Source organism: Tupaia chinensis, unplaced genomic scaffold (genome assembly GCF_000334495.1).
Source record: "Tupaia chinensis unplaced genomic scaffold, TupChi_1.0 Scaffold144378_1, whole genome shotgun sequence".
NCBI lineage: Eukaryota > Metazoa > Chordata > Mammalia > Scandentia > Tupaiidae > Tupaia > Tupaia belangeri.
In genome coordinates, this window is record NW_006204238.1 from 1,741,587 (window position 1) to 1,757,250 (window position 15,664).

At 38.7% G+C, this 15,664-nt stretch overlaps 1 protein-coding gene across 4 annotated transcripts in view; it reads right to left on the reverse strand.

Moving 5' to 3' along the window:
* Positions 1–13,661: 13,661 nt before the first annotated feature.
* The window catches only part of NNT (nicotinamide nucleotide transhydrogenase), a 106,463-nt gene continuing 104,460 nt past the window's right edge, over positions 13,662–15,664 (reverse strand). For all 4 annotated transcript variants that reach the window (XM_006166939.3, XM_006166940.3, XM_006166941.2 and 1 more), the window contains exon 22: positions 13,662–14,644. In XM_006166939.3, coding sequence (XP_006167001.1) covers positions 14,495–14,644 — 150 coding nt within the window. In that variant the 3' untranslated portion in view covers positions 13,662–14,494. The remainder of the gene's footprint in view (positions 14,645–15,664) is intronic.

A 15,664-nucleotide genomic window follows, 5' to 3' on the forward strand; every position in this document is an offset into this window, starting at 1 on the left:
GAAGCAAAATACAGTTTAGCAGAATTATGGGGCCAGCTAAAAAAAGGGGGGGGGGCTGAATCTAAGCTGTGAGCAACAGCAGAACAAAAGACAATTTTCTGCAAGAATTCTTTCAGCTCTATTATAAAGAAGCAACCTCTACAGGAAACATGGACAAGCATGGGACAAAGAAGAGGACCAGAAATAAGAAGACAGAGATCCTGCCCAAACCAGGCTAGACAGCAGGTTCCCTAGCTTTCTAGTAAGGGAAGAGTAGCAGTTAACACCAGGACCACAGTGCGGTTTTGTAGCTGAATTTATAGCTTGCTGTGTGGATATGCATGCTTAAGTATATAAGGTTAACAGTTATAACATTAAGAAAAGAAGAGAGAATGAAGGAGGGAGGGAAGAAGGAAGGATTTCAAAGCAGCCTGCGCTTACAAGCGAGTAGATCAGGTTCTAGGAGAGAAGCACATCCTTCTCACGGTACCACACAAAAAGGATGCTGCATTTCTTTTTGTGTTTTGTTTTGTTTTTGTTTTTTTCTTTTTTTGGAGATGTTTTTGCTATAGGGCATGTGCACTCACCAGAAAGACAGAGAGAGACAGAGAGATAGAAAGCAAGAAATCACCCCCCAGGGGGGATGGCCACACCGCAATCCCTTCTCCTCCTTTCTCCTCTCGGGATCTTGGGCACGCATGCACACGCACCTGGCATGAGTTTAAGCCACCAGGTCCGGGAACCTGGTCAAACCGCCGTCAACTACATGGGAGTCCAGTGACATAGCCATTACACTAACTGCTGGTCCCAGGATGCTGTATTTCTAAAAGTGAAGAAATCTTCGGAAAAATTGACTCTGCCAGACACATGCATGAAGTTAAGAAAATCTCAAATTGGTACATTACACTGTATTTCTTTGCTTTTTTGTTTAGTATCCTAAAGAGGTTACAAATTACAAGTTCCCAACTTACCAAAAAGTTGTTTTCTGCAAGTTAGTTGACAAATCAGTTCCATGACAGCACAGTGTTGTCATTCAGAATAGAGTCTGATTGCCCAGCTTCAAATCCGGACTCCACCACTGACTTAACTAATTGGACTTCCACATCTATAAATCAGGATACCTACTCAAAGGACTATTCTGTTTTCATTAGTAAATTATTAAACTGAAAGCCTTTAGAACTGTGCCTAGTACTTAGTGAGTATTCAACAAAGGTTAGCCATTATTACAGTTAGCTTACAAAAACAGGAACATAGTAATTGTTCCTAGAACAGGTAGACTACAGGGCTCTGACTTTAGGAAAGACTAAGAGAGAAATACATTGTCATCAGGGATTTGATCATGCACATACCTCACTATACATATAAGAAGAGGCTTTCTTTTATGTTACAGCTCCCAAAATGTTTAGCAGAACACGTGTAAATTCTAAAAGACCCACTAAACCAAAGGAAGAAAAAATTAAATTAAAAGCCCAGTGATCAGATGACAATGGGAAATGCCATATATTAATATCCTTGCTTCTCAGAGAGTTGCAGTGCATATTACTATTAGTCCTGTGATTTAAAAAGAAAGAACCCTGATTAATTTTGCTTAATCCACCCTTTCTCTAACTTGTTTGACCACAGAATCCAGTCTTCTCTTACCTACCATTGACATCACGCTTTGAGAAATGCCTCTCCGGGTCAACTACTTTCTAAAATTTACAATTAGAGAAAAAACAACAGTTATCCCTAGGGAAATAAAAGTGGAGGTTTTTGGCTAAAATCCTTCAGAAAATTATAAAAATGCTATTCATAATATTAATATTGGTTAAACCATGATTGCTATTCCTGCTCAACCCATTCAAAGACAGAATAGCAGTGTTAAAATAAAATCTAAAGCTCCATCACTCCCCCTGTCTTGCACATACAGGGTATTAGTAAATCCGCTCTAAATAATTTTTGTGTTTAATTAATTCCTACAGACTTTAATGAAGATAAATCTGAAACTGCAAAGTATATTAAAGCAGTATAACTCTTCCTTTCCAAATCTGAAATTATTTAATTATAAAAGAAAGGGAAGGTTCTAACTGTCATTGCATGGAAAAACAGAAATGATATTTATGGCATCCTAGTGATGTTTTGCATTGCAAGTTAGTACAATGCATGTAAGCTCTTATGACTCTTCCTGTTTCTGGGAATGACTTTGTTCATGGGCTAGAATTTAAATGAAAGAGGCATTGTAAAGGAGTCCACATTGGTCTAATAAGTCTCTATTTCAGCATACCACTCCTAACACTTTAATTTTTTTCTCTTAAAACACCCATAGAGCTTTTAGAATGCCAAGTGCCTGCTTTCTCATCCCCAGCAGTAATGGGACACGAAGACACAACAGGCACAGGAATTTCTAAAGTAAGAACCTAAGAAAGAATATGTAATTGTTCAGAATCTCAGTTCATTCATTCATTCATTCATTCATCCATGAAACAAATACTGAGTGCATTTCAATATTTGCATAGTACTGGGGATACTACAATTGACAAAATATGTAAGATCTCTGTCCTCTTGGGGTTTATAGAACATTGAGTTGCATTGTGATATGGACTCTGAAGAGGGGCTATTTAGCACTCTAAGAGCCTATAGTGGGAGAACTGACTTAACCATAGGGGTCAGGGATCATTCCCCTAAGAAATTATTATTGGAGTCAAGAGCTGAAGGAAGAGGAGTTAGCTGAATGCAGAAATAGTGAAAGCCATAGGACATCACTGTACAACACTGGAAGCATGTGAAAGGCCCAGGGTTAGATCTCAGACCAACCTAAAACACTCCAAGAATGGTGGTATGTATCTGTAATCCTAGCAGAGTGGCTGTGGTGGAAAGATCACAGTCTGGCAAGACATGGTCAAAAAAAAAATCTTTCTTTCCTTCTTTCTGTCATAAAAAGGAAAGAGAGAAAGAAGGAACAAGGAAATAAGAGGGAAAAAAAAAAAGAAGGAAAAGAGAGAACAAGGGAAGCAAGAAAAATGAGAAAGACAAAAGAAGGACCAGCTTCATGGTTTAGTGGCTAAAAGAGCTATAAAAGGTCTCATATTGCCTACAGCAGTGTTTGAGTCCCAGCCCCGGCAGCTTGAAAACTACAGGAAGCATGAGTGTGTACATGAGTGCCCAGAATCCTGATAGGATGGAGAAAAGGGAGGAGAGGGATTGCAGCATGACCACACTCTATTGAGTGGTACTTTCTCCCTCTCTTTCTCTCTCTTACTCTCTCTGGTAAGCACACACACCCTCTGGCAATAAAGAGAAAGAAAACGACGTAGAAGAATAGACTGGCAGGAAGAGGTCAATGTGTAGGCAAGGTTTTCTGGCAAGCAAGGGCCCGGTATGCAGTTAGCTGTTTCCTAGGAAAATAAACTAACTCACCCTGTCTCAATAGCAAATGTGTAATAGCGTAGATTAGTATAATGTGGCCAGGCATAGTTACATGTTCATTCTTGAGATGGAAATTCTTAGCCTGGGGAAATAATTCATTATTTGTATGAAGTTCCAAGTTACAGGCTATTAAGGAACATATTCTGGGGTAAGTAGGGCTTGCTTTCCAACTTGTACCACCTCCACAGGATCAACCATCCAAACTTCCCTGGAAAAGGGGGAAGTAGGGAAGTGGAGACAAGGAGAAGAAAACTAAAGAAAGAACTAGAAAGAGAATAGTCAAGAGAGATTGTCAGAACTGAGTGAACAGTTTGGGAGTTTGTTTTTGCTTTTGTTTTTGTTTCTAAAAAGAAAGAATGAAGTCCGTTGTTGAGACTCTATCATGGCTTGTTTCAGTCTTCCATTGCTGTGCAATAAGCTACCCGCAAATGACAATTATTCTCAGAATCCTCTTTTTTGGGAATTGTAGCAAGGTTCAGCTAGTGGTTCTGCTCCAAGTGATGGTCTACACAACTGCCTTCAGTTGGTATATCCAAGACAACCTCCAATCCTCTAGGACTTTTCAAGTTGCCATTTATGAATGGGTCCAAGCTTTTTGACACCATAGAAGCTAGCTCCCAAAAAGCCACGCCCCAGTGCACAAGGATTTATCAAATCTGTGTTTGCGTGTAATTTGCTAATGCTCCATGAGCCAAAGCAGTTATATGGCCAAGCTCAGAGTCAAAAAAGGATTGAAGCACATTTGCAGGATCACCTGTAATTTTAATGATTTATACCCTCTTAATTCTTTGTCACCCGATTAGCTACATCAGCCTTCATCATGTATTGTAAGGGAACCAACTGTATCAGCTCAGGTTCAACCAGAGAAACACAATCACCATGATTGTTAGGGAGCAAGACATTTACCAGGAATTGGACTTTACACTCTTGTGGATGCTAGTGAAGAAGTCTTTGAAAGGCCCTTGGCTCCATTTCTGGTGGTGGGCCCGAAGTGATGACTGGTGAGCAAGACTAGCAGCTAAACACGAAGAGGGAGAAACAAAGACTAATCAGAACCTTTGTCTGTCTCTTGCCATCCTCACACCTAATAGAACAGGTGGCCTGCAGAACTGGTGCCGTTCATCATAGAGCTGTGTATGAGACTTTCCAGGATGTAAAGACACTGGAAGGAAAAGAAATCCAGCAGAAGCAAGAGGACCTGTGTTCCAGGTGCCCCTCCAGGCCAACCCTTGACATTCCTTATCTCCACTTTGAACAAATCGAAAAGAACTGTCACAGACTGGGTTTCGCCCCATCTGCTGAATTCTCCTTGGTCTCTTCTCTTTTCAGGGACATTTTTCCCCTCCTCATGCAAGATGAAAGGTTCCCCATGCTCAGCAGTGGTCACTCACTCTTCTCAACCTGGGTTCCACCTTGACAAGTCTCTTATCCCACAGGCTCAAGAATGCCAAGAACACCTATGATACTGTTGCCTATGTTCCCCGAGTTCCATGATCAGATGGTAGTGTGAAAATATTAAATCATGGCAGTTTTAAACATGTTTATCTTCTTTGTTTCATTTTGCTCAACTTCATTTCTGTGGGGAAAAACATATTATTTCAGAGAAGCAAAAAGTTTATGCATAAAATAGAAGCCATGGCATTTACTGAAATGACCAAGCACTTGTAATTTAAGAAAAAAATGTAGTTATTTGCCAGAAGATATGATTCTTGCTTTTCCATCTGCCACAGGGTAATTATAGGGATGCTGTGATGGTTTGTGCTCCAATTTCTCCAGTGAAAATTACAATTAATAACGTACATAGAAATCACTGTTTTTAAAAAACATTTCATGAGTAATACTTCAGTACAAAAAAAAAAGGATGGTCTAGAAATGCTAACTTGTGTTTTTAAAATGAGGATAATTATCAAAAGAGCTGTGCTTTGACCTTTTTGTTTTTGTTTCAGATGAGCTCCAACTATGAATTAATGGTTCTTTTTCAACTTTTGGCTATAGATGTAATGCCAAAACATTACTGATAAACAAACAGAAGTTAAGATGATAGAGCATTTCTTATTCCTCACAGGACAGGGAGGATAAAAATTTTCCCCCAACAACTCAATGTCTCACTAAGTTTCTAAAAGTACAGGTTTTTTAAGTAATGCAGTTAATCTTAGGAGATGAAATAAATGGCTCCTCCTTAAAATTTTCTTTGCCTAAAGCATTTGGCTCAATTCCATCTTATATTATTTACATAGAATGCCAACTACTTTCTTCGTGGAAATAGCACTGATGTTTCACTCTCATATAAAGAGCTTTTAAAATTTTACCCAATATAAATTACAGTGGTGGGAGAAACCTCATACTTCTTCCTTCCCATTCCACATTGCTTTAAACATCTTGCAACTTCTTTTATTTCATTTAGCCCAAAGAATTAGTGCACAGATATCAATAACCAAGACTAGATAAGACAAATACATGCCTTGGGATGCCAGGCTACACAGATGAAGACCAAATATCCAAGTCACTCCACCCAAAGTGTGACATTGGGTATTTCACCCTGCTCCCCATTGCTCTTTGCCTCTAGATAAAGGGGGACCAGCAAATGACATAATGGTTACATTGATGGACCCCCACATAGTTGACTGCAGTTTGCATCCTGGACCCAGAGGCTTAAAACTCATGCTGGGCACATGTGTGTGAGTGCCCAAAATCTTGAGATGAGAATGGAAGAAAAGGGACTGTGACATAGCCATTGTCCTTGGGGGATGATCGCTCACTTTCTGTCTCTGTCTCTTTGGCGAGTACACACATCCTATAGCAAAATGTCTCAGAAAAAAAAAAAAAGATACGTCCCTAGGAGGAGAAGGAAACACTGAATTAAGGTCAAATTTCCATCACTGGGGAGAACAGACTTGAGGAATTAAGTTTAGTTATAAAAAAATAAAGTCATATTTTGGCTCATCCAAGTTTGTGCCCTATGAAAGATGAAAATCCACAGCACAAACATGTTTGTCTGGTGGCTTTGAGGCAGGAAGGTGTAGGAGGTCAAAGCAAGCAGAGATGCAGCAGGTGCTTTTTGGATGGAAAGCAAACAGAGAAAGGTGAAGGAGCTGCCACAAAGCTTCCTCGCTTCTAAGGAGGAAACATTCTCAAGATTTAAGTTTTTATGTATGAGGAAAAAAAAAAACCTGGCAGTTGCTACTTAAAAGAGAATAGGTGGACAGCACATCCTGAGTTGTATTCCAGGCACATGCGCATATGATACAGCCAGCCCCTTCCGGAATGCTATGGGCAAACAGCAGGCACTTACTTTCTCTACAAAGTAGTTAACAATTTCTCCTGTCGTTTTGTAAATGGAGAGCATCTTCTTGCTGAAAGTATAACTTGGCTTTTATAAAGTACGTTCAGGACCAGCAGTTGGCGTAATGGCTATGTTGCTGGACTCCCACTTAGTCAACCACAGTTCTAGTCCTGGACCCAATGGCTTAAACTCACGCCGGGCGCGTGTGCGTGCCTGCCCAAGATCCCGAGAGCAGAATGGAGGAGAAGGGACTGCGGCATGGCCATCCCCCCTGGGGGCTGATTTCCCACTTTCTGTCTCTCTGTCTCTGTCTTTCTGGTGAGCGCATGTACCCTATAGTAAAAACCTCTAAAAAAAAAAAAAAAGAAAGAAAAGTATGTTCAACTAGTTTAGTATGACACAATTCTTCCATGACTGCCATCCTTTCTTTTACTTATTTATTTATTTTAATTTGCTACAGGGTGCATGCACTCACCAGAAAGAAACAGAGAGAGAAGGAGAGACAGAGAGAGACAGAGAGGGAGAGTAAAATTCACCTCTCAGGGGGATGGCCATGATGTAATCCCTTCTCTATTCTCCTCTTGGGATTTTGGGCACACATGCACATGTGCCTGGAATACCACTCAAGACACTGAGTCTGAGAGTCCAAACATACAGTTGGCCAGGTGGGACCCAGTGCCTTAAACACCATGCCAAAAAGCTGGTCCTTTCTCCTTTAATTTTAGCAGAAGCCAATAGAATGATTATAATTCAGCACAGCAGTAACACGAATCTCCAATGCTGGACCCACGTGATGTCCTGGTTCCAAGGTCTTCTTGTGCACAGTGGCAGTGGGGATGCACCTGTTCATTCTCTAGACTGGCTAAGGCTAGAGTGGACTGCAGCATGAAGACCCTGTTGGGAGCTCATCCATATCTCTCTCTGACTCTCTCTCTCTTTTAGTGAATGAATATATTTTTATAAAGTAGAGGGGCCTGCAGGAGGCATGGTGGTTAAAGGATCTGTACTCCCACAGGGTCGACCACAGTTCAAGTCCTGATGACTTGCTTTCCCTCTCTCTCCCCTTGCCCTCTCTGGTCAAATTAATGTTAAATAAAATAAGTCTTTTAAAAAAATAGAAAAAGAAGTTAACAGGAAGGGCCAAACAGCTACATAATGATAAAATGTGATACTCTGCAAAACAATTTTCCCACATGGGAGAATTTCTAGTTCAACTTTAGAGACCACCAGATACCCATTTGCCTATGATCAAGGCTGGTTAAAGGTTGGAGATGGATCATGGTATCAGAATGCTATTGGGGGCTTTCTCTTTCTCTTTTTCCCTTTCCCTCTCTCTTACTTATGGGGAAAAAAATACAGAAACTTTTAAAAACTCAACAGAGTGGGTGAGTGAATCTTATTATGCTAGGCAAATTGAAAATCAATAAATAATTTAAATAAAAGAATTATTTTTAAAAAGACAATGGCAACACTTTTCACAGTGATGCCATTATCCAAATATTCATCCTGACTTCATCACTAAAATCCACCCTTTGGAGCTACTTGTGCAGACAGCATCCTGGGAAAGAGGCATTATAGCAAGGACCAAAGCCAGTAAAGATACATGGAAATCCCCACATGCATGATACTCCCATAAGTTTTTCTTTTATAGTCTCTGAATGTTCTATTGGTCTCACTTACAATGATAACTCTAATGTTGCTAAGACCATGTTTCCAACTGACTATAATCATACCCAATACTCATGATGCAGTTACCCCCACTCAGACCCCAGAGTGTAGGCCTGAAGTATGTCTAATCTTCCATGCCCATATATATCCCAATGAACACAACCACATAGCTAGCTGTAATTTGCAAGCACATAATTTTCCATGAATCAGTAAGGCCCTGACAACTTTAAAAGGTCCTTTCTACATGGAGTGATTTCTGAAATACAGTAATCCATTAAACTTGGAAACTAGTGACAAAACATTCTAAAGATAAAGCCATGACATTCTGTTTCATTCCTCTAGAGAAAGAAAATACCATCTGAATAGCACAAGGGGGTTATTTAGTACCCACATCCGCCCATTTCTTTGGAGAGTCTTAAACATGTCTTTTAGTTCTAACCCACTGCTGTTTCCATGTGTCACAGGGCACTAGAATTGTAAGACCTAAAAAGAACTGACCTGGGACAGGACCTGCTATATTAATGGTAAGCGTAGTACTCTTGTAAAAAGTGCACATCCTAACTGGAAGAAACAAAATAAATAAATAAATAAAAGGAGAAGGCTGGCCAATAACACCTCACTGGCTTTTTGGAAAATCAGTTCCAGAAAAGGACCAGTTCAGATACAAAGTTCACTGGCTAAATCTATCAGCTCTAGACCTCACTGTAGATGTTTCCAAGTTCTGTTTGTCCTGTGGTAAGCCAAAAAAAATTAGGATAGAAAAAATGACCTGAATTCAATTTCTAAATGGTCTGTTTCTAAGGGTTTTCACTAGTCCCTGCCTCCTATCACATTTCTACTGTGTGTTCTTCATTTCTCTAATGTGACAGGAAGAGGATGAGGAGTTTATTAGTCTTTCTTTCATCTTTACACTGGGGATATTTGAGCATTCTCAACCTCTGCTCTGAGTTCTTACTTCCCTTTCCACTGCTCTCCACTGTGGGGGAAAGGAACTAGCCACCACCATCCTACTGGTCACCTGCATTCCCCAAATACACGGCCCCTTTTCAAGTCTTCTCACAGTCCATGGCGATCACCCCTACTCCCCACCATTCCATTGCTACCATGTGCTTCTCCCCTCCTGGATTCCTAGTCACCTTAGGAAAGGAGGTCACTGTCCTCTCCATTCCAACATCTTCACTCCTCACAAAGACCCAAACAGTATCAGATTCTCAGAAGGTCTAGGTGGAAAAACATGAAATATCTAGAGAAAAACTTGACTCTACTTCTCTAAGGTAATTTGTCCACGAGTACCACTCTTCACAAACAAACGTTTGGCAAGAACTAGAAAGCAGAGTTCAAGGTAGTAAACTGTGGCAAGGCATAAACCACAAAGATTTTCCGTAAACAAGGCAGTCACATGCACTGACAATCAACATGACAGAGATCACGTTGTATCTCCTTAATACTCACAACTTCTAACATTCTCCATAACCATAAACTGATCTTTCTCTGCCTATCCTATATGATTTCCCACTATGCTCCAATGAATTATCTACTATTATCTATTTTTTTCTACCACCATCTTAATCACTATGGGTAAGAGTCTCAAATACTAATCACCCTAATTAATGTCTCGTCTCTTTTTTAGAGAGAGAGAGACTTTTGTTATAGGGCATGTGCACTCGCCAGAGAGACAGAAAGCAAGAAATCACCCAAGGGAATTATCATGCTGTAATCGCTTCTCCTCCATTCATTCTCCTCTAGAGATTTTGGACACACATACGCACACACTCGGTGTGAGTTTTAAGCCCCTAGGTCTAGGACTTGAACTACGGTCGACTATATGGGAGTCCAGTGACATAACCATTACGCCATCTGCTGGTCCCTAATGTCTCATCTTTTACATCACTATGCTACCATCATCCAAAAGATACTCCATTTAGAATGACAGTATGCATCATGTTAAATGTCTATAATCACTTAAATAGTGAATAAAATTTAGCTCTTTAGACCAGTATGTAACTTCTAAAACATAAAAGTTTAATAACAGGAATTCTTGAGAGCTTTGGAGTTCTTTTTCAGTTTAGTTTTGTTTTGTTTTGTTAAGGTGTCTGCCATAGGATGGATGTGCTTGCTGGAGAGAAACAGAGACAGTGAGAGGAAAGGTGAGAAATCACCCCCCACACACCCCAAAGGATGGCCAGGCCAAAATCCTTTCTCCTCCATTCTTCTCCTGGGATTATGGGCATGCACATGCATACACCCAACATCTTTTCAAGCCACAGGCCCAGGGCTCGAACTGCAGTGGGGTCACGTGAGAGTCCAGTGCCTTAATCACTATGCCACCTGCTGGCCCCGAGTGCTCTGGAATTCTAACATGACCGTTTCTGCTGCTTTACTAAAACACTTTAAAGTTTTAGTTGGAAAAGCGTTTTTCTCTCCTTGTTAACTAATCTAATTCTTCTTTCCTTTGAGAATATAAAGACCAGCTGGATTGTGCAAGTTGCTGCTGCTGGAGTGAAGAGTTCTGTTTTTTTGTTTTGTTTTTCTTACCATTCTGACCCAATAATATTTGTTGGCAAAGGCTCTCAAAAACTAGAGACAACTTATTAGATATTTGAATCCCTAGCTATACAAAAGAGCTATCCAACTTTCCAACACTTAAGTGCTTTATTCACAAAACTTATGCCTTAGGGGACTAGAAAATTTGCTTCTAAGTTAGGTGAACATATGGGTTATGAGTTATTAATTATATAGAATAAAGCTTTGAGATCAGATAAATGAACCAAAACCCCAAAGTTAACTGATACATAATATTTACCATATTTGTGTTGGATGAGAGAATACAGTAAAATCTAAAAGATAGAGTCATGACCTGGGTGGAATAAGAAAGGCCAAGATGCAGTTTCTAGATTCGTTACTAAATACCACTTAACTAACATACTAATATTCCCTGATTTGCGGCTGAAAACTTCCTACATAAAGAGATTAGTCCTCTCTATTTTAATTCCTAGAAAAGAGTATATAAAATAATAAGACTTTCCAAACAGAGAGATACATATAAGTGTGTATACATATATATATATGTATGTATATATATATATATACATGTGTGTATATATATATATATACATACATATATATGCATAAAGTTTATAATTTGCTTCTATACATGTTTTAATTAGACAGGTAACACGTGAACAAATTCCCAATTTAAGGCAAACAAGAGAAAATAAAAGATGGTTAAAAAAGCCTAAAAGACTATTTTTTTTGGTAACAGATTATAGGGTTCTTATAAACAGATAAAAAAATTATGCATATACTGGAGTATCAAAAACATATAAAGATCTGAAAAATTTAAAAATGGAATAATTCATATTCACCAGTTTTTTGATTTATCACCAAAAAAAGGAATAATGAAATAGGATGTATGAAAATCATTTCTGTTGCTAAGACTGCAATAATGGATTATCACCAAGACTATCAACTTTTTGGATTTAGAAATTACATATCCATTAATCTTTCAATATCTTAACCAATAAGGTGAAATAAAACCAACAGAGACATAAAATTTCAATTCAATTGACGTAATTGGATGATGAAGAATTGGTATGTAACAGATAAGAACATACTAAATAAAAATACGGTGAGGGGAGGGGACCAGACAGTGGTGCAGTGGTTAAATGTGATACTGCAAAGCAAACCCATAGGGAAAGTTCCTGGCTCAAGTCTGAAGACCTCCCTGAATGCACCAGGCATGAGCTTGCCCATGAGCGGGGTTTGCTTAAAACAAGGATGGACTGTAGTGCTGGGACTTTGCTGGGGTACTGTTTCTCTCGCAGAAGAAGAATAAATAAATAAGCTTTAAAATATATAAAGAGAGCAACCAGCATATGGCATAATGGTTACATCACTGGACTCCCACATAGTCAATCACAGGTTGAGTCCCAGACCCAGCAGCTTAAAACTCATGCTGAGTGTGTGTGAGCTCAAAATCCCAAGAGAACGGAGGAGAAGCGATTGCAGCATGGCCATCCCCTGGGGTGATTTCTTACTTTCTGTCTTTCTGTCTCTATCTCTCTGGCAAGTGCACACATCTTATAGGAAAAATCTTAAAAATTAAAATATATATAGAGAAAAATATTACTATAAATAACAATAATAAATTAATAAATCCAAGTATTTTTTAATTAAAATTCATTGCAACAATTTTCTTTTAAAAAAAATCCAGGGCCAGCTGGTCATATGATGGTTAAGGTGGCTGGATCACACATGGGCAACTGCAGGGTTTGAATCCTGGAACCAGCAGCTTAAAAGACATACCAGGTAAGTATGTGCACATGCCCAAAATCCTGAAAGGAAGGAGAAATGGAGATGAAGGGATTGAAGCATAACCATTCCATTGGGGGGTAGTGGGGGGGGAGGGGGAGAATGTTTTCTCACTTTCTCTCTCTTTCTCAGGCACCCACACATACTCTCTGGCAAAAATTTTTTAAAAATTTTAAAAATTAAAAAAAAATTCAAGCTGCTACTTTCCAGATATATATTGAGTTGTTGGAAAAGTCATGACACAGGACTAGCAGTTGGCATAATGGCAATGTCACTGGACTCCCATGTAGTCGACCACGGTTTGAGTCCTGGACCCAGTCGCTTAAACTCAAGCCGGGCATGTATGCGTGCATGCCCAAGATCCCAGGAAGAGAATGGAGGAGAAGGATTGTGGTGTGGCCATCCCCCTGGGGGGTGATTTCTCGCTTTCTGTCTCTCTGTCTCTCTGTCTTTCTGGCGAGCTCATGTGCCCTATAGCCAAAAAAAAAAAAAAAAAGTTGTCCATAAATGGCAATCCAGTTCTTCCTGGGCATCAACATTATGGCAGGTTCAGGGTCCTTAAAAAAAAGCCTTTAAATTAAAAAGTTATACCAGTTATTTTTTCTATATCAGAGATAGTTTTTTTATAAGTTAGTAATTTTTATATATTCAGTACCAAATTAATTATGTAGAAAGTACATTCTAAGTAATCATCACATATTCACCTATATTTAGAGCTTTTGGCACAGTAGTAAAGTCACAAAGAAAATCTAGACTTCTACTACAAAAAGATGTGATCTTTACTGATATTTGAATAAACAAAGAGGTAGCTAAAAACAGAGCCACTGTTTCTCTCCAATGTCATCAAGTATGTAAGATTTAAAAAACACACACTGATTTTGAAATCAACTCCATTCTTTTAAACAGTTAAGACAGATTAATTTCATCTATTTCAAAGTAGCAGATCTCTCTCCTAAATTTAATAACAGGCAGACTGTTCAACTTCAGAGTTTTATCAGCAGAGACAACTGCTATATCACTTGCAAACATGATAAAGTCATTTTATTAGTCAAATAGTTGAATTCCACTCAAGTGCTCTTAATACAGTACTACATATTGTAAATGATTGAAACTAAGAAGAACTCTGATTGGAAATGGAATTTTCAAAAAATACAATGCTAATTTCAAATTATATGCTTTGCTGGTGTTCTAATGAAACATATAAAGCAAATTATTTCTTTCCAGCATCTCAGAAAGATTACCTAGTCCTTTGATATATTAAAACAGCAATGAGAAAATAGATCCCTGAAATCTAATTTCTCAAGAACAGTTTGAAAAATTAAAACCAATTTGACATGATCAATTTAGATTACTGTTAAATTGCAAGGGAGGGGATAGCTCAGAAGTTGATACAAGTTTCAAACTAATCACTTTGTTGACAAAACACAAGTACAGGTGTCTGCAATGTTTACATTGTGCCTGATTTTTAATGGGTAATGTTAGTCCTGAATTCCTAAACATTAAATTTTTAAAAACATTTTTGGTTATTGAGGAGGAATAAAAAAAAAAAAAAAAGCCTACAAGATTACATCTAAAACTGAGGCTGCTCTTTCTCCTTTTAAAAAATACTTTTGATTCATAGCACAAAAAAATATATACACAGACATTGAGAAATTTTCAATCCTTTTTTAAAATTGATGGATCATTGCTCTTGAAAAATCTCCCTTTATTTGCTTTGCTATTTTCAGTCTTCCTTGTCTTCCAAGAGCTTTGCTGTAGATGTGTAGCAGCCACGTATACTGAAATGTTATTTGCCTGTTCCCAAGAAAGAAGAGTGGCTGTCTCAGACAATGGCTTGATCTTTAATATTTACTTCTGGTAGGATTCTCTAACTTTTGCCTGCAGTGCATCACAGGTCTTCTTGGCATCACCCAGAAGCATGGCTGTGTTAGGTTTGTAGAAGATTGGATTGTCCACTGCAGCATAGCCAACACCCAAAGACCTCTTCATAACGATGACCTAAGAACCAAAGATGAAATGAAAGTGGATTGAACAGACCTGGCTGGGACCTGGTAGGCACACAAACATTTCTTTTCTCTACCTTTCAGTGAGGTATGTACTGCTATGAATTCTTTCATACAGAAACTTATAAAATACACAATAAGCATTTTTAAAAGTATGTTTACATTAAATTAATTTCAATATTTAAAATGTACTCATATTCTTTCATCCATCAGAGGAAGATTATGTTAATGACAGTTTCTCTCCAAGCAATAAGACTACAATGATTTTCTTCTCAGTGCTTTTCTCTACAGAGCAAGTATAACATTTTCTAGACAGAAACATAAGCATCAGGGCTGGCAGGTGACGTGGTGATTAAGGTGCTGGACTCCCACATGGCTGACTGTGGTTCAAGTCTCAGACCTGGCAGCTGCTTTCTTGCTCGCTCTCTCTCTCTCTCTCTCTCTCTTTCTCTCTCTCTGTCTCATCAGAGCATGTGACCTATAGCAAATTTTAAAAATAATAATAAATTAAATTAGTAAGGTTTTTTTGGGTTTTTTTTTAATTTATTCATTCATTTATTTTAATTTGACCAGAGAGAGACACAGAGAAAGAGAAAGTGAGAAAGCAAGCCACCAGGCCCAGGACTTGAACCATGGTCAGTCATGTGGGAATGTCCAGCACCTTAACCACCACGCCACCCGCTGGCCCCAAATTAATAAGTTTTTTTAAAAAGAAGCACAAGCATCTTTCTATGAATATGCTAACAAGAACAAACCTACTGTATAAGCCTCCCCAAGGAATCCTAAAATAAACGTGCTTGACTAGGTGAAGATATGATTTTGATCTATAACTTTAGAGTATATCAGAAAGTTCTAAGATAAACATCCAGAGAGTAATCCACCTTCTCACAAGGATGAACTAATAATTAACAGAATGTTCGTAAGACAGCCAAAGACAAGGAGTGACTCGATCTCTAATACTGATGTGTCACAGACATTTGCAGTGACATATATTATGGATGTTGCTGTCCTGCTG